Raw genomic sequence first — 17,834 nt, 5'->3', positions numbered from 1 at the left:
AAACCACGAATGATCTGAAAATAAAGCAATTCTGTAACCAGACTCTCTGTGTGTGTCTGTGTGTGTGTGTGTGTGTGTGTCTGTGTGTGTGTGTGTGTGTGTGTGTGTGTGTGTGTGTGTCTGGGGGTCTCTTACATTTTAAATGGATTCATAATGATTGTATGGCCTTATGGTCACAGTATGGTGGTTTAATGCACACGTACAGTGCTCCTTAACATTTATTGTTTCTTTGTGATGGGAAATTTTGGAACTTGGCCGCCTTTTTATCATGGGACTTTAATACTTAACTCCAGGTAATACCCAGAGTGTGCAAAGTCCTTCTGTCAATGCCACATGAATACTCGTAAGGTACTTAAATGAGAATTTCTTTGAAAATAACCAAAAAAGAAAATAAAAGATCTGTATGAAAACTTTATATGAGCCCTATTAGTTGTTCCATGGTTGAATATTAATTATTTTTGATAAAAACAATTATTTTCCTCACATATATGTTATTTAGAAAATAAATACCTTCCGGTCAGTGGTGGGTCACACCTTTAATTCCAGCAACCTGGAGGCAAAGGCAGGCGGATCTCTGTAAGTTCAAGGCCAGGTTGGTATACAGGGTGAGTTCCAGGACAGTCAGGGACACACAGAGAAACCTTGTCTCAAAAAATAACCAAGCCAAACAGCAACAACAAAAAAGAAAGAAAGAAAGAAAGAACATAAACTCCCGGTACATCTTTAAGTCGGAGAGGTTTGAGTTCGGAGCCCTGACTAAGAATGGCCTCCCTGCAGGGTGGCACCGCTGGCCGTGTTCTCCCTCCTGAGCACACAGTTCCAGCGCAAATTGCTAGTGAGCATCTTTTACCTCAGCTTTTTAACAGATCTCTCCTCTGCCAAAAAGTTGCTTCTCCCCCTCTTCCTGTTTCCTTGGAAGTGATGGAGTTAGACGCCTCAGACTAGCCAGCAGGTGCAGCATCACAGAGCCCCAGCAACACTGTGGGGAGATACAGGTGGTTGTAGGTGCCCAGTGAGATTCCGCTGCGCAGCCATGATGACCACACATGTGGCAAATCAAATGAAATCACAGGCACACTGAAAACTTCATGTAGCATTTCCCTCAGGCTGTGTGCGAATGATGCATATGAACCAAGTGAGTTTCCCTAGACTGGACTCCATCCCTAAGACATTTCATTTCACGCAAACATTCCAGAGTTCAGAGAAATCTGACATCCAGAACTCTTCTGGTCTAGAGAATTTGGGGTAAGAGATATTCAACGTGAACTGTAAATTTGATTTATTGTCTTTATACAAGTATATTATCTTGTATACTTTATATACAGGTATATTATCTTTATACAAGTATATTATCTTGTATACTTTATATACAGGTATATTATCTTTATACAAGTATATTATCTTGTATACTTTATATACAAGTATATTATCTTTATACTTTGAAATTCTCTACCTTAATTCTGAATGTATGTTTTAATGTAGGGCCTGGGAATGTAGCTTAGTGTCCATTGCTTGCCTGCATGCTCAAGGCACGGATTCTATTCCCACCACACACTCCCCCACCCAGAGTCCACTTAAAAACACCCATCCGTTCTCTTATTCGGAGCAACCAGAAGTTACTTTTCTAGTTGAATGAGGGCGATGCTGTGAGCTGGACGTAGTGTGTGTTGGCCAGGCGTCTGGATGTGGAGTCTTCCTGGTCCAGAATGCCCATGGCACAGTGCGTCTCCGAGTATTTATTCCCCTGCACAGTTCAGAAGGTATGGCTTACCCATTTTCTGCTCCCCCTTTTTTGATTCTTTTCTGATTTTCCCTCCATGTATCAAGGCCACAGTGCTTAGAGTTAGTAATTTTTAGCTTAAAGTTAGTCATTCTTACCTTAGAGTTAGTAATTTTTAGTGCCAGGTTAGTGATTTTTTTTGAGTATCTTTGTGTATCACCTGGCTGTCAGAAATCAGTTCTACTCATGATATGATGGGTCTTGCTCCTCTAGTTCCGTAAGCTGTCCATCTCTCTTAGGTAGGGGTTTTGCTGCTGTGAGGAGACACTATGACCACAGCAACTGTTACAAAGAAAAATATTTAATTGGGGCTGGTATACAGTTCAGAGGTTTAGCCCGTTATTGTCATGATGGGAAGCTTGGTGTTGCTCAGGCAGACATAGTGCTGGAGAGGTAGCTGAGAGTTCTACATCTGGATCCATAGACAGCAGGAGAGCTTGAGCCTCTGAACCCTCAGAGCCCACCCAAAGAGACACATTTCCTCCAACAAGGCCACATCCACTCCGACAAGGCCACACCTCCCAATAGTGCCACTCCCTGTGAATCTATGGGGACCATTTTCATCCAAACCACCACAGCATCTCTGATTAAAAGGCTAACTGGCCCCAATTAGGATACTTTAAAGGCACAGTTCTAGAGTCTAGTGCCTGGAGGCGTGAGTGGGTCAGCTCTGCACCCCTGGTCATCATGGATGAGTCCTCTGGGCAGGGTAGGGGGTAGTTCTCAGAGAAGAGAGAGAATGAACAACAGATAGTCAGCCATGGAGATGGTGTCAGAAGGAAAGGTGCTTAGGAAATCTCTTCCTGTTGGAGGACAGAAACCCCTAGACTCTGACTGGCACAGGGACACAAAGTTGAAGGTCAGCAGGGACTCAGTGCTCAGCAGATTATAGCCACAAGGACCTTCAAAGCCACCCTGGCTAAGGAAGGAATGCTTTTTGCCAGCCTTGCTTGGTGGGCTAGCCTTGGCTAGCTTTAATTCACCAGTCTTGGATAATCTTTTCTGGTTCATCTTTCTGAAAGCTTGTTCATGCACGGTTGCTAGCCAGTCACATGTCCCAAAGCATGCTGATTCATGTCCTTCCTGGCTTGATTCCTTGCAGTTCTCTGCTGCCTACAAAAGCAGACATTCCGTGACTCACGTGACTCCATGTCTTGTCCCAGGGATTTCCAGGCTCATCTTTGGCACTGCTCAGGGGTCTCAGCCCTATTAATGCTCCCCCAGGGTAGCACATTGGCTACCACGCCACAAATGCGTCCTCCTGATATGCCTTTTCTCCATCAAAGACCCACTCACCCATGTTTCTGTCCCCACCCCCTCTCAGAATGTGAAAACAGTAATAGTATCTTTGCATCATTTCCTAGTTGACAGGCTTACATCAGCATTCAGAAGAGTCGTGATCTTTGCGCTCATGAGGGAGGCAGGTGTTAGGATCTCACTTTACAGATAAACTGAGACTTGGAGCAGGGAGGGGCTAGTCATTTCTCACAGCTTCTTGGATGTTATGTAGAATGCTGGATGTTTTCATGATTATTGCCCATTTCAATTAAGAGCTAGTTGCATTTTGCAGGCTTGATTCAATTAAATTACCTGTTCATATGTTTACTTTCATGCTTTTTTAGAGGCATAGATTTGAGGCCTGGTTGTGCCTGTATCCTAGTCCTGTGCACTTCATATACTGCAGTGCTGAGCCTGGGTTGGCTGGGCAAGTGAATGGGTTTTTCCTCCACTGTGGACAAACTCCGGGCTCTTAGTGGTATGCGTTTTGGATCATGGCAAGAGTAGACAGCTTTGGGCCAGAAGTTGGGTACACCATGCTACTTTTAGCTGAATGAGCCTTCCTAGGCTTTGTACCTGAGTCAGGGTTAGCATTTCTGTCCTTTAGGCCCACTTCTGTGACATTTTCTAAAGCTGAATTCTGTGTATGGGAGAAACATGAATCCACTTGAGCCCTAGGTCCAGTGCTTGTATGGGACATAGTAGTTAGCTGTCCAGTAAGGTTTGTTAATGAAAAGAAAGAGGCAAGAAAAGAGAGGGGAAAAGGAAAGTAGGAAAGGAGAGAGAGAGAGAGAGAGAGAGAGAGAGAGAGAGAGAGAGAGAGAGATTTTCAGCTTACTGTTGAGAAAGGAATCTGAATTTTTGGGAGGCCAGGAGTGAAGGGGTTCATAACTCTGCCCATTGTGAAATTGATTGGACCTAAGACCAGTATGAAAGTTCCTTGTCTGAAGGGAGCAATCCTTAAATCCCCCGTATGGTCTAAATGTAATCTGTGTCATTGTGAAGGAGTGCTGGCAATGCAGGCGAATTCATTAGGCCAAATTGGGTTCGCTCTGCTCGACAGTAGCGTTTCTGAAGATGAAGTTCAACCTTTGCTGGAGAGCTAAAACAGATGAGTTTCCTAATAGCCGCTCCGCTTAGGCCGGGCGGCTCCGGAAGCTTAATGTTTTTAATGCCTCTTCCTTTTTATCCCTCTTCACAGTCCGTCTAGCATTGCTGCTTCTGGTAATGTTTTTATATGAGGTTGAGTTCTATAGTGTCCATAAAATTACGACTTGTTCGTTCTCTTTCTCCCTCCCTCCCTCTCCCTCCCTCCTTCCTTCCCTCTTGCTACTGTAGAACCTTTCCGCAGTAAACATCTACCATGAGTTCTTCAGGTTTCCTTTTGCATATTGGTAGATACCAGATTGGGCATGTGCAGGCTCCTAAACTTAGACTTTTGTAATCCCAGCTTCAGAAAGCACTTCACTTCAAGTGGCCCAGCAGGAACTGAGAACATTCTCGATGTGCTAGGTGGGCAGAGAGCCTAGGTGGGTATGCCCGTGTGCTCCCGAATGTGCCCTGGGACACCGAGATTTCATTAGGAGGGCTTCAGTGCCTTGGGTGACTGCTCTGTTAGTCCAGTGAAGAAGTCCCTGGACTAATATTTCATAAATCTAACTCTCTGGTTGCATATACCAAGACACATATGTTGGTCTAATCTACAAGGCTGTAAGAAATGAAGGGGAATTTGGCACAGAACTTAAAATAGATGAATTTAAAAAATCTACTTGTAATAAGTAAAAAAGAAAGTTTTGGTATATAGGCACAAATACAATAAGCTTGCTTGTAAAATTAAGTTCAAAGAATTTATTTATTTTTTTTTAAAACAGGAGACCTAAATAAGCTATTAAAAAGGGGTTGGGTTTTGGCCTTCTGGTTCTCAGCTTAATACATGGGCCTCATTTTCCAGGTCTCATGACTTCCTTTCTCTTTGCTTTTGGTTGGCCAGGCCAGCGTTATACCTTCACAGTTTGCCTCAGGGGTACTAACTCTCCAGCCCTGTGTAGTAACTTAGTTAAAGGGATCTTTTTCATCTGTCTCTTCTACCAAATATCACACTGGTTCACTCTATGCTGATCAGACGAAGTGAGCAATGGGTAGCAGCCACTTTGGATTGTTGGTAACGCATATATACATCAGAGGATGGAAAATAAGTCCAACCAAAATTCAAGGGCCTTCCACGTCAGTGAGTTCTCTAAGCACCCAGTGGTATAGGGTATGCAGAGGACTTCCTTCAAAGGCAAAGAAAAAAAATTCCTGCAGCAGCCCCTCCCACCACCGAGAAAAAAGCCTGTTTGGATTCTGGAGGCTGCACATTCCCCACTTGGGTGTGTTAGTCTGGCCCACGTACCAAGTAACTAGGAAAGCTGCTGGCTCTGTGTGGGACCTGGAGCAGGAGAGGCTCTGGAGCTGGTGTGGGCTGCTGTGCAGACTGCTATCGTGTGAGCGTGTTGTCCAGCTGACCCAATGGTACTTGAGGTGTCAGCGGCTGATAAGTGTGGCCTCGTTTGTTATGTGAGGGGGACCAGGCTCCTGTGCCAGGAGACTGCTTTTCAACCATGGGCCCGTTAGCTCTGCTGGTCCTGTCTGGACAATCCGCAGGGCACAGGACCACTCCTGCTTCCAGAGCCTGGCTGCTGTCACTCTTCAGTTGGCACACTAGTAGAAAAATGCATTCTGTTTTTCAAAGGTGGCAAGTCACCGCTCCCTTCTCACCCTGACTTCCCAATTCCTATCAGACTCCTTAGACATGCTGGCCAGTCCTGGTTTAGTTTTTAACATCTTTAACAAGTTCAAAACTTTGATGATGTAGCTTCTTGATTGACTTCTGCTGACCCAGATAAGAAACGCACATGTATGTATTTAAATAGATTGTTAAGAAAAACTCAGGGGTCAGAGGAGATTAGGTATTAATTTTGTTCAGGTAAAATGTTCTAAAACATTGTAGGTTCTTCAAGCAAAAGACAACTTGCTTCACTAAAAAATTTTTCTTGAGGGGACTGGAGAGATGGTGTAGCAGGTAAGAGTGGGCACTGTTCTTCCAGAAGATTTGAGTTTGGGTCCCATCACCACACCATGGTCACACTTCGCAGCTGCCTGGAACTCCAGCTCCAGGGCATCCCTGGTCATCTGATCTCTATAGGTGCACCCAGACATACACATACACACATAAAGAAAAATTTAAAATTTAAAAGTCTTTTCTTGAGAGTAAAGTCTGTTTATACCAGGCATGGTATCATGTGCCTGTATCTCAGCAGTTGGGAGTTACAGGCCAGCAAGATTTCAAGTTCCAGGGCTATAGATATGGCTTAGAGGTTAAGTACACTGGCTGCTCTTCCAGAGGTCCTGAGTTCAATTCCCAGCAAACTCATGGTGGCTCACAGCCATCTATCTGCAGTGAGATCTGGTGCCCTCTTCTGGCATGCAGGCATACATGGAGGCAAAATACTATATACATAATAAATAAAATCTTTTAAAAAAATAAGCATGAGTCACTGTACCTGGCTTAAAAAAAAAAAGATTTCAAGTTCCAGACCTGTGTGAGCTACATGACAAGTTCAAGTCTAGTCTGGACTAGGGATTGAGACCTTATTTAAAATAATTAATCTTATTGTCCTAATACTTATTTAATTGCTAGTAACTGGTCCAGCCTCATACACTTAGGAAAATACATATATCAACCCCTCATTGTTCTGGTCTTCTCAGGAATTTGGTGGATCCTTGGTGTCATTTTTCTATAAATTTAAGGGAACAACCAAACTGTTGGTCCGTGGATACTCTTACTAAATTATTTTTACCCCCAGTTCTGGAGATGACCCCTAGGCCTCCCACATGCTGAAAAGCGCATTCCCACTACCACTACGCTGTTCTCCAGCCCTATTTGGTTAAATTCTTAGAGGCCAGTGAGCAAATCTGTTTGGTGATTATTCCCTCCCACCTAGGGCTGCACATAGCTGGACGTAATCCTGTGGGTAACGGGACGGCAGTGACACGAAGAGACCAGCAGTAACTGAGACCCATCCCGCTCTTCCATTTTAAGCTTGACCTTTAATTTGCTCAGTGGCTGCAAGCAACTTTAGCTGCAGATGGCCCAGAGGCTCCAGCTCAAGGGGCAGCAGGGATAGAGAGAGCCACACCAAGTATCTTGTCCTAACCTGCGCCGAAGGACTTCAGTTATTCCATCTTACCCTTGGCTTCAAGAGTAGGCTGGCAGCTGTCTGGTGTCTGAAACCAAAATCTGCTGCTGTACTCCGGAGTGTCCTGCCCTAACGGGGAGGGGAGGCAAAAATAATTGAAGGGTGTTCAGCTTCATTGTGTGGGCAGACGGATCTCCATCTGAGCGACTTTGAAGATCTGCTTTGTGTGGGGGTATGGGTGGGTGTGTGACCCATAACTTTTTCTCAGGAGACAGCCTCCATAGGGGATTAACCAGGTTTTCTCGCTGAGAGTGATGGTCAGGAAAATACTATGTATTTTCTCAGAGGACACTGTGGCAGTCAAGTCGGATAGACAATTTGGGGGACCGTCAGCTACTTTCTGGACACCCTCCTGGAGCCAAGTGGTGGATATGAAACATGAGTGACTTTGAAGAATGGATTTCTGGGACATACAGGAAGACAGAGGAGGGTCCCCTCCCACTGCTGACTTTTGCCACAGCTCCTTACCATGACCAGAAGCCGGGAACAAGTGGATTACGGAAGACCACCTACTGCTTTGAGGCAAAGCCTTGCTATCTGGAGAATTTCATCCAGAGCATATTCTTTTCCATAGACCTAAAAGACCGCCAGGGATCATCACTGGTGGTCGGTGGAGATGGGCGGTATTTTAATAAGTCAGCAATAGAAACAATAGTGCAGATGGCAGCTGCCAATGGGGTTGGTATACGATAAGTATTGCTTTGTCTCTGGCCTTCCAAGTAACTTTTCAATTCCGCAGAAATATTCAGATGCATAGAGGTGTGTATGAGCTATACCTCAGTATAACACCCACTTCGTTTCAGTGTGACCTCCAAGAGCGAATGTTGTGAAAATACTCCAGAATTACAGCAGTGACCGGGGGATCTGGGAATCAAGTTCAGCTTCGTACGTGTTGTGCTTAGTTCGGTAGCTTGGAAGGTGCCTGGTGATTTGTAGACATGTAAGCTTTTGTGAGTGCTTACTAACTAGTCTCTAGAACTACCCATGTCCAAGGAGAGCTGTCACGAATGGTGGCAAGAGAAGGGCTTACTGTGTGTTCAAAGGCTTCTTTGTTGAAGTTCAGTCATTTGTCAAACAGGAAAACAAAGGCACGGCATGCCATTGTTTGTGGATCTGGGTAGTCATGTAAAAGTGCTCTGGGTGGGGATTTGGGGTGGGGATTGGAGGTTAGGTGTGAGCCTTCAGGGAGGACCGTTCCAGATGGTCTGCTTATGATGACCTCAGGCACAAAGAAGCCCTGTGTGAGGCTGGGCTTGTGCAGCAGGGTGGAGCTAACAGCTCCTGGACGGCAGTGACGTAATAGGCTCTACCGGAGTGCTGCATCATGGGTACACACGGGCCAGGTGAAGCACATTAGAAGTAAAATGGTGAAAACCCTGGTCTTGGTAGTGGAGCAGCTCTCCAGCCCACTCCTACAGGAAGGTGAATTGTTTTGTTCTACACATCCCTCTGGGGGCCCAAAACCAATGTGTGGGGATGGGGGTAGAGGGATGCTTAGCTAAAATTTGGGGCATATATTCCTTTACTAGCTACAAACTTTGAAAGTTTGTTGTACTCTTTTCTTGAAGAAAGTCTGGTCCGAAGCACATACCACTTAGCACTGCAGTCAAATGTGTTGGGCATTCATTGTCAGACTGTTGTAATACTGTGCCAGGCAGGTGTTGGCAAGAGCAAACAGCAACAGAAGACAAGCCACCAGAGTAAACATGGATGTGTTACCAACTACTCTACAGTGTGGGTTTCCTTTAACCTCAGGTTCAGAATCTGAATGCCTGTCTTGTAAAAATTGCTGATAAAGAACTCAAATATGAAATTATTATGAAGCACACACATTTTTAAGATAAAATGTGACATGCCGTAAATTTCATCTTTGAGGAGTGCTGCACAGGGAATGGTATTAAAGATGCTTTAATCTTTTGAGAGGGACGAATAGAACATTATTTCTCCATATATCTAGGTTGTTGAGTGGATCTGGTACACTGTCCCCTTTGCTCTGATAGATTCGGCTTCATTAAAGTTTTTTTGTGTGGAGCTGAAAGATGGGGAAGAGGTGTTGGAGGTGCATAATTCAGGCGGACCTACAGACTGTCTCTGATTGTCTGGAGGTTTGCTAAATAATACATTTCAGAGATAATAATTGATTAAATATGGTAACTGCCTATTTGTTAAGGCTGTGACAGCTTGAGCAATATTTTCAAGGACATTCCTTATTAAAAATAGCATTGCATTGAAAGCAGTCATGCTGGCTGAATCACTTTAAAGACGTTTAGTGGACTGATAAAGTGCCTCAATCTGATAGAAACCATGATACTCTAAAGACCTTGCTTAGTTTCTTCTTTTTCTAACATAGCCCACATTCTGAAGGCTTTAACATCTCCGGTTGTGGTAGAATGCAGGAAATCTAAAGGAAAGATAGTTATTAGTGTGGAATTTAGCAGAAGACAGCATTGTTCACCATTGTCAGTAGCCATCCCCCACCCTCACGACTGGTTTGTGGATGATTTTTTAGCATATGGAGCTAAATGGAGCCTGTCTTCTTTCCCTTTCTGTGTACTGGTGCGTCTATATAATTCTTTCTCTATCTGGCGCATCTGTGAAGTATAGAAAGTAATTAGGCTTCATTAGCAATGCTTGTTGATTCTCATTTGCATGGAGCTGTCTACTTTTACTGGACATTTTAATGCACAAGATGAGTTTTTGGTGGGCCCCGTGTAGACTGTTGGTGTCTTATTTTGTACCCAGAGCTTTGAACTGGAGGAAGGTCAGAGGTTAAAAGAAGGACTATGCTTGTAGCTAGCAGGACAAAGAAAACAGGGAGGGGAGGGTATCTTCCTCTTCTTCCTCCTCCTCTATTTTAAAGAAACATGACCACCAAGCTGTGTTTTCCCTTTACTAGGGAAGGTAGCATGCGACATTAGATTTATCATTTTAAGCATTTCCAGTGGCATTTATAATGCTGTGCAACCATCATTATCCATCACCAGAACTTTTTCATCATCCCAGAAACTCCACACTCATTACAGAGTTGCTCTCACACCTGCTTTCTCCAACCACGGGTAGCTCTGGTGCTCCCTTCTGCTTCTACACTTGCCTGTCCTAGATCCCTCATGTAAGTAATGTCCAGTACTTGTCTTTTGTGTCTGGTCTATTTCACTTAACATAACATTTCCAAGACTCATCATGCCAGAGCATGGGTCAGAATTTCATTCCCTTCTCCTTGAGTTTTAAAAAGAGTTCTAGCCAGGCGTTGCTTGTCTAGTCCTGTAATCTCAGCACTTGGGAGGCTACAGCGAATGATTGTGAGTTAGAGGCTAGACTGGGATGTATGTAGCAAAACGCTGTCTCAAAATAGAAAATAGAAAATGAATATTGGTCCTACAGATGCTCTTCCAATACTTCCCAGTGTATAGATAGCAGTGCCGCCTTTGAATATAGTAATCAGTTTTAACCAGCAATGTAGTTGCAGTTTAAAGCTTAGCATCATCCATTGGCAGCAGCCATTCAATTGTGTGGTTCGGTAGACTTAGCTGTATTCCATTGGGGCAGCGCGTCTCTAGAATGTTCTCATCTTCGTCTGTGCCCACTGGGAGCCTCCTTATTTCTTCACCCACCCCCAGCCCCCGGCAGCCTCCATTCTCCTCTGTTTCTGTGGTTTTGATGATTTGGGTACCTCATGTAAGTGAATCATGCCTTATCTCTCTGTCTGTGTGACACCCTCAGGGCTTATCCATATTGTAATGTGACAGGAAGTCCTTCTTTGTAATCTGCTTTGTCCCTCCTTCTTTACCCACCCCCCAGTCACTGTGTAACACTCTTCAATCTGACACCTCTGGGTTCTGTGTGCATCTGCATTTGTGTGTACACGCCCACACACAGGCATGCACACACACATACATAATTAAAAATACAATTTAAAAAAGGAAATACATCTTCTACTACCGAGTCATCTCCACTATCAAAAATCAAACACACCTAATGGAACATTAAAGGCATTCCTGATCCTTTCTTCTTTCAGAACAGGGAATAGGTCGGGCACAAACTCCCCACGTTCTAGGTATTTTTAATAGAGCAGTCCCACCTCCCCCAGGGAAGTCACAGGAGCTGACCTGACATCTTTCCAACTTGGGACATATTGAAACAGGCCTCATCTTAGCAAGGGAAGTTTCGAGGGCTGGGCTGATAACAACTGTGCGAGGCAGGGAAGTGAGTTAGGAACAAGGCGGAAGTCCCAGTGTCCCTTCCGCGTAGATGGGCCCGACCAGTTTCCTCCGCAGCCATCATGGTCTTGTCGTAGGCTCAGGAGGTAATCAGTCTATACCCTAACATGATATATATTGAGGAATCCTATTTGAAAAAGCCAAGCATGCTTGGGAAGATAAGTTTGTAAGATGCATTTTGACATTGTGTGCTATCTTTTTTGCTTTTTAAAGGTCTTAATTGCAAAAGCCTTTTCTTGGGCTAGAATGCCTTTAACTAGTTAAGCCTGTGTTCTTTTTCTCATTGTTGACTGAAAATAGGGTGGAGTTGAATAAAAATGCAGGCTTTCTCACAATCCTTCGGCCCATCCATACTGAGATCCTGACCTGGACAAACTATTATATACATGTACTATTACATATACATAACTATTACGTACGGACCTGGACAAACTATTACACATGCACTATGTTCTCTTCCCATACCTTTACCCCAACACACTACTCCAAAGCTACAAAAAAGAATGAAAGAAAAAGAAATGGCTTTGTTCAACAGCTTTGGTTCTTTCTATCTCAGTAATGTGGTAGAGACATGTAGTATGCTGATGTTTTCCGATGTTTTTAAAAGAAGATATCTTTGCTGGTCCAACAGTGTTTCCTTTGTCTATTTTCTTCTTGCCCTGGTGGTTTTTGTTTGTTTGTTTGTTTGTTGTGGTAGCTTTGGATTTATGTGTTCTGGATTTCTTCTCCTAGATTGGTCGTCTGGTTATTGGACAGAATGGCATCCTCTCCACTCCTGCTGTGTCCTGCATCATCCGAAAAATCAAAGCCATTGGGGGAATCATTCTGACGGCCAGCCACAATCCAGGAGGGCCCAACGGAGATTTTGGGATTAAATTCAATATTTCTAATGGGGGTGAGTGTTCTGTCATTTTTGAGGACAGTCAGATATTCAGTTGAATAAGCTAGCTAGTACCCAAAATACTGGAAAGTTTGGGCTCTGATTCTCACCTTAAGAAGGGGCTTTGCTTCCCTTTGGAGATGGTGAAGTGTTTCTTAACTCTGCTGTGTCTTCCTTGTCGGAGAAACCATACATGAATTGCAGCTAAGATGGGATTTTCTTTTAGAAAGCTCTAATTGCTATTAACTGACACATGCCTGCAATCCTGGCATATAGAAGACCAAGATAAGGGAATTGTGATTTCAAGGCCAATATAAACTATATAGTGAGGCTATATCTCAAAATCTCCTGGAAAGAGAGTCCTGATGCTTTGTGATTCGGTGGAAGTGTGTTAGGGGAGAGGAACTGCCGAGTGGAAGGCTGTGTTTTCACGTGAACTGCACATGATGACCTTTGTTTGCTGTGTGATTTGTAGGTCCTGCTCCAGAAGCAATCACTGATAAAATTTTCCAAATCAGCAAGACAATCGAAGAATATGCCATTTGTCCTGACTTGAAGGTAGACCTCAGTGTTCTGGGAAAGCAGCAGTTTGACCTGGAAAACAAGTTCAAGCCCTTCACAGGCAGGTTTACCTTGCTTGTCTCCTGCCCTTCCCCACAAGCATGTTTCTCTTCTCCTCTCCCTACACATTCCTGTCTCCAGCTTGAGTAGTTTTCTTCTTGAGGTTTTGTGAGAATGGGTCTTCAGCTTTAGAAAATGGTGGACCACGAACTTTGCATGGATTAACTACTTAGCAGGTTTGGAGTTTGTCTGGGGAGCGTAGAGAGCTAGGCCATTAGCCATGTGAGTGGTGGGCTGTATGACTTTGGGTGATTCGTTTCCAACTCTCTGGGTCTTAGTTTCCATAACAGCCTTGACCAGAAGACCTGTCGTGCTTCTCCTATATTTGTTTTCATGTATTGTTCCATTTTATTCTCATAGCCATCCTGTGGGGCCAGCACCGTTCCTCAGACCGTCAGCAGAGAGGGCTCAGGAAGCAGGCTCACACTAGTGAGCAGTGAAACCTGCACTCAGACTCTGAATGGTGCCCAAGCCTGGCTTTTCAGTTTTTCCCCTTTCCCTGACATTCAGTTGAATTGATCAGACCATGTATTTGGGTTGCATGAAACTCCCCCAAAAGGCAGCCATGGGTCACATTTTGCTGTTGAATGTCAAGGTATTGCAGTGATTTATGAAGTAAACATATATAAGTTCATATTAAGAAGACGATGAGAGGGTTACCTCTGTGGCCTGTATTTGACCTAGCTCAGCTTGTCTTTGTTTCCACTGGACAACTTTAGAAGGTGCATCAAGGGCTGCCAGTTGTGCCTCAAACACAAACAACTTTAGGGAGCGCACCAGGGGCTGACAGCTGCATCTCAATAAACACAAACAATTTTAGGGAGCACACCAGGGGCTGATAGCTGCATCTCAATAAATACAAACAACTTTAGGGGGTGCACCAGGGGCTGACAATTGCACTGCAATAAACACAAAGTGCCACGTGTTCTTAGGGTTTGGAAGCCACCACTAGAGAGTTCTATAGACTCCTCATGCATTGAAAATGCACAGAATTCCGAGCAAAGATAGTTCTAGTTTTAGCCACTACTAGTATATGCAGAAAGTGGGTTCTTTTTCTCCCTTTTACTGAACCTTGGAAAATAACATTGAAAAGAGGACATTATCTTTTCTGTCATCCATGATGGCAAAATAGAAATGATTTGGGGGATGTGTAGGGATAGTGAGTGGCGACATAGCAGAGTTCTCCTAGCCTCTGCTGCGAATTCAGGGGTCCTACCCTAGCTGTGCAAGTTCTGACTTACAGACCTTGAGTTTCCTTGCCTGTAAAATCATACGAGTAACATTTATGTCCAAGGAAAATTGTTAGTGTGTGTAAGATGACATTTAACAGCTGTCACTGTTGCCCTTTTGAATGGTTACTGCAGGTTGATAGAAATATAATTAGTTTGGAATATAATACGTCTGGATATGTTTTGTTTTTCCTTTTAATATTCTCACAGTGGAGATTGTGGACTCAGTAGAGGCCTATGCCACAATGCTGAGAAACATCTTTGATTTCAATGCACTGAAGGAGCTACTGTCCGGTCCTAACCGACTGAAGATCCGCATAGACGCCATGCATGGAGGTACAGACTTGTGAATCTGCAAAGATGGGGGAGGGGTTACTCTCGCCGTGTGTGCCTTGATGCCTTCACAACCCTCTTCTTAAGCCTCTAGTGGCTTAGACAGAGCTATTTCCCAACTATTTCAGACCCATATTTACACAGTTACAAATCTCACGGTAGGCGTGCAGAACAGTAGAGCTGTCCCTCTTGGTAAGCTGCTGTGAAGGTCAGCGTTTTCACAGGAAGCCCTGGGCTTTGAGTCCCATGCAACTGTTGTGGATACTTCTCTGTCCCTCGGCAGGTCGCATACATTCTTCTTATGCACCCACATATGCTCTGAGAGGTGCCATTTGCTTGCTTGCTAGTGCCCTGTGGGATTTGTTCTAAGCCCCCCCTCATCCACCCGCTTCCGCACACTCCTTCTCTTAGCTGAGGGCAAGCACAAGCTGAGGATTAACTTCTGCAGCAACAGGATGTGTTGCTCCCACCTTCTTCCTCCGTGGGCTGTTTGACCGGGCTAGGAGGGACAACCATGTCTATGAACCCACATATAGAACATGAAAATTCATGACTAGGTTTTCTGCCTATTCTGCAACAGTTCAAAACTGTAAGGTATCTGAGTGGCAAGGGTGTGGAACCCACGCACTTGTCTGTGTGGCTGGGGAAGGGTGCCTGTGCCCGAGCCCTTTTGTGGGTCTGTGCAGAGCGTCCTGACGCACTGCAGACTTTCCTCAGAAAGTCTTCTCCTGCTGGGTTTCAGCCTTCTGTTGGGTCCTTGTTGCCCTCCTGGTTTTACCAGAACAAGTCTACTTCCTCCTACCTGAGAAAGGGAAGTTGTCCGCACCATTCTTAGCCCCAAAGGTGTTCATCCCACCCTTCAACCTTCAAATGCTGTAGTCAGTTTGATGTTTTGACCATTCATACTTTAATTTGTAACAGTTGTGGGGCCGTATGTCAAGAAGATCCTCTGTGAGGAGCTTGGTGCCCCCGCAAACTCCGCGGTGAACTGCGTTCCCCTGGAGGACTTTGGAGGCCACCACCCTGACCCCAACCTCACCTATGCTGCTGACCTTGTGGAGACCATGAAGTCAGGAGAGCATGATTTTGGGGCTGCCTTTGATGGTGATGGGGTAAGTATAAGTACATTTAAATGAATCCTCACGCAAACTGGACCTTGTAGATGTTGAGGAGGAATGAACAGTTTCTGTCTGGGCCACGGGAGCCTGGTGAGTGGCTCTCTAGGGCCTCTTATTGTGCCAGAGGCCAAGGCCAAATAAGTGTAAGACCCCCTTGAGCAGAAACAAGAGTTTTAATGTAACCAATGCATTTAATTTCAGGCGCTCAAATTTGCAGAGTAGGAGGGCTTAGGCCCAGTTAGGATGTAATGACTATGCTTCATAAGCTGTTGAAGTCTTAGACACTTGTCCTAAGGTAGAACTCAGACAGCTCCTGGCTAGTTATAGCCTCTAAAGGTTTTCAGCGTGTAATACACCCATGCGTTCACTAATACTACCTGGATAATGAAACTCTTTAGAGCCAATATAATGATTATGTTAAAAGCATTACCGTTTTACCCTTCCTTTACAATGAAAATTTTGTGTATAATTGCTCCTTACCTTGCTGACCGTGTGAAAACAAAGATGATGATGTCTTAGGTGTGTCGTAGACAGCAAGTGCTCTGTTTATCGCGCTGAGTTTTTATTTTTGTTGCTTTACCAGCTACAACCCACTGCTTCCTGAAAGTAATTTCCCCCATATCAAGATTTAGGGAAATGAAAGGGGCTCACGGCAGGTACTGTGTCACAGTGCATCTTCCAGTGCAGCGTGGGCTGGCGTTGGGCTGGCGTTCCCCCCACGTTCTCGGGTGCTCAAGCACAACTGCTTATGAGGTACCTTGGAAGCAGTGAAGGTGGCAGCCTTTCTTGTTGGGTTCAGTATCAAATGGGGGGAGCCATGCTTTAGCAGTCCTGCCTTGGAGAACTCGGCCTTTGTTCCTCAAAGGATGCCCAGTAGACCTGTCAAACCGCGTCAGCAGCCAACATTTCCTCTCGTGTACATCCTTTCCCCTCCTCTGGGAGAGATGTGATTGGTTCCAGAGTTTGGAAAGGTCTAGGAGGTTAAAGTTAGTGGGTCCCTGGAGGGAGAACAGAGAGTTTAGCTCAGGGGGTGGGGGGGGGGAGTTGTGCTTGCACTTTAATTGAAACCAGTTTTAACTCTTGAGCACGGAGGTGCCTTTGGTCAAACAGCACTGTACAAAACACTAACAGTCCAGTGTTTAAAGCCCAGTGTGAGGATAAGGTCCATTTTGAATTTTCTAGCACTCTGTGGATGACTGTTTGCTTTTGTTTATCATTTGATTAAAAGGTCTTACTTTGAGTCTCTCTTCTTCCAAAGGATCGGAACATGATTCTAGGCAAGCACGGATTCTTTGTGAACCCCTCTGACTCTGTGGCCGTCATCGCTGCCAACATCTTCAGCATTCCGTATTTCCAGCAGACTGGGGTCCGTGGCTTTGCACGCAGCATGCCCACAAGTGGCGCCCTGGATCGGTAGGTCTCCATTCCTGGGCACACCTGTCTCAGATCACACTGTTCTTCCTCCTGCTCGTCACTGCCTGGAGCATGCGCCCTCCCTCTTCGGCTTAGCCAGTGTTGCAGCGTCTTTCTTCAGTGAGGTGTTTTCAGGGTTAGCCCTCTTCTGAGCTCCCCCAGCATCTTCTACTCCTCCTGACCAGTACTCACCACCCTGATTTTTGACACTCCATCTGTTTGTTTGACTATCACTTCTACAGAGAAAGCACTGTTTTGTTTTGTTTTGTTTTTTCAGTATCCTAGATTCTGCTTAACAGCGTGCCTACATATTATAGGGTATACACACATACATTGTTTTTGTTTTTAAACGAGCAAGTAAGTGAATTTTAGTGAATACATGAATGCTTGGCACTGTCTTTGTATTTAAGGCATTATTCTTGAGCTGTGCAGGATCGTTTTTGTTGAGCAGTGCGCATGTAAAACAACTAAAAATGAGAAGAAATAACAAGCAGGGTGCTTTTAGAACATGTCGGCAGCTCAGAAAGTTTCTGCTAAATAAGTGGTCAAGAGTGAATGAGTAAAAGGCCATGACCATGAAAAAGAGGAGTGTACTGGTCTAGACACAATAGCAGCTAAGCTTAGGAGTGGTCCCTTATTCAGGACAATAAGTACTTTACATGTTTGAATAAGCCATTTCCTTAAATGCTGTTAATATTTAATGCTGTTAATAGCCCCACTGTAGACG

The 17,834-nt window shown here is 44.6% G+C and overlaps 1 protein-coding gene across 1 annotated transcript in view; it reads left to right on the top strand.

The window, feature by feature from the left end:
- Pgm1 (phosphoglucomutase 1) overlaps positions 1-17,834 on the top strand; it is a 56,660-nt gene that overhangs the window by 21,362 nt on the left and 17,464 nt on the right. The window contains exons 2-6 of the mRNA XM_087904809.1: positions 12,246-12,408; positions 12,869-13,015; positions 14,454-14,579; positions 15,498-15,688; positions 16,953-17,107. Coding sequence (XP_087760935.1) covers positions 12,246-12,408; positions 12,869-13,015; positions 14,454-14,579; positions 15,498-15,688; positions 16,953-17,107 — 782 coding nt within the window. The remainder of the gene's footprint in view (positions 1-12,245; positions 12,409-12,868; positions 13,016-14,453; positions 14,580-15,497; positions 15,689-16,952; positions 17,108-17,834) is intronic.

Source organism: Myodes glareolus, chromosome 3 (assembly GCF_982192425.1).
Source record: "Myodes glareolus chromosome 3, mMyoGla1.1, whole genome shotgun sequence".
NCBI classification, from domain to species: Eukaryota; Metazoa; Chordata; class Mammalia; order Rodentia; family Cricetidae; genus Myodes; species Myodes glareolus.
This window is presented reverse-complemented; position numbering and strand designations above follow the sequence as displayed.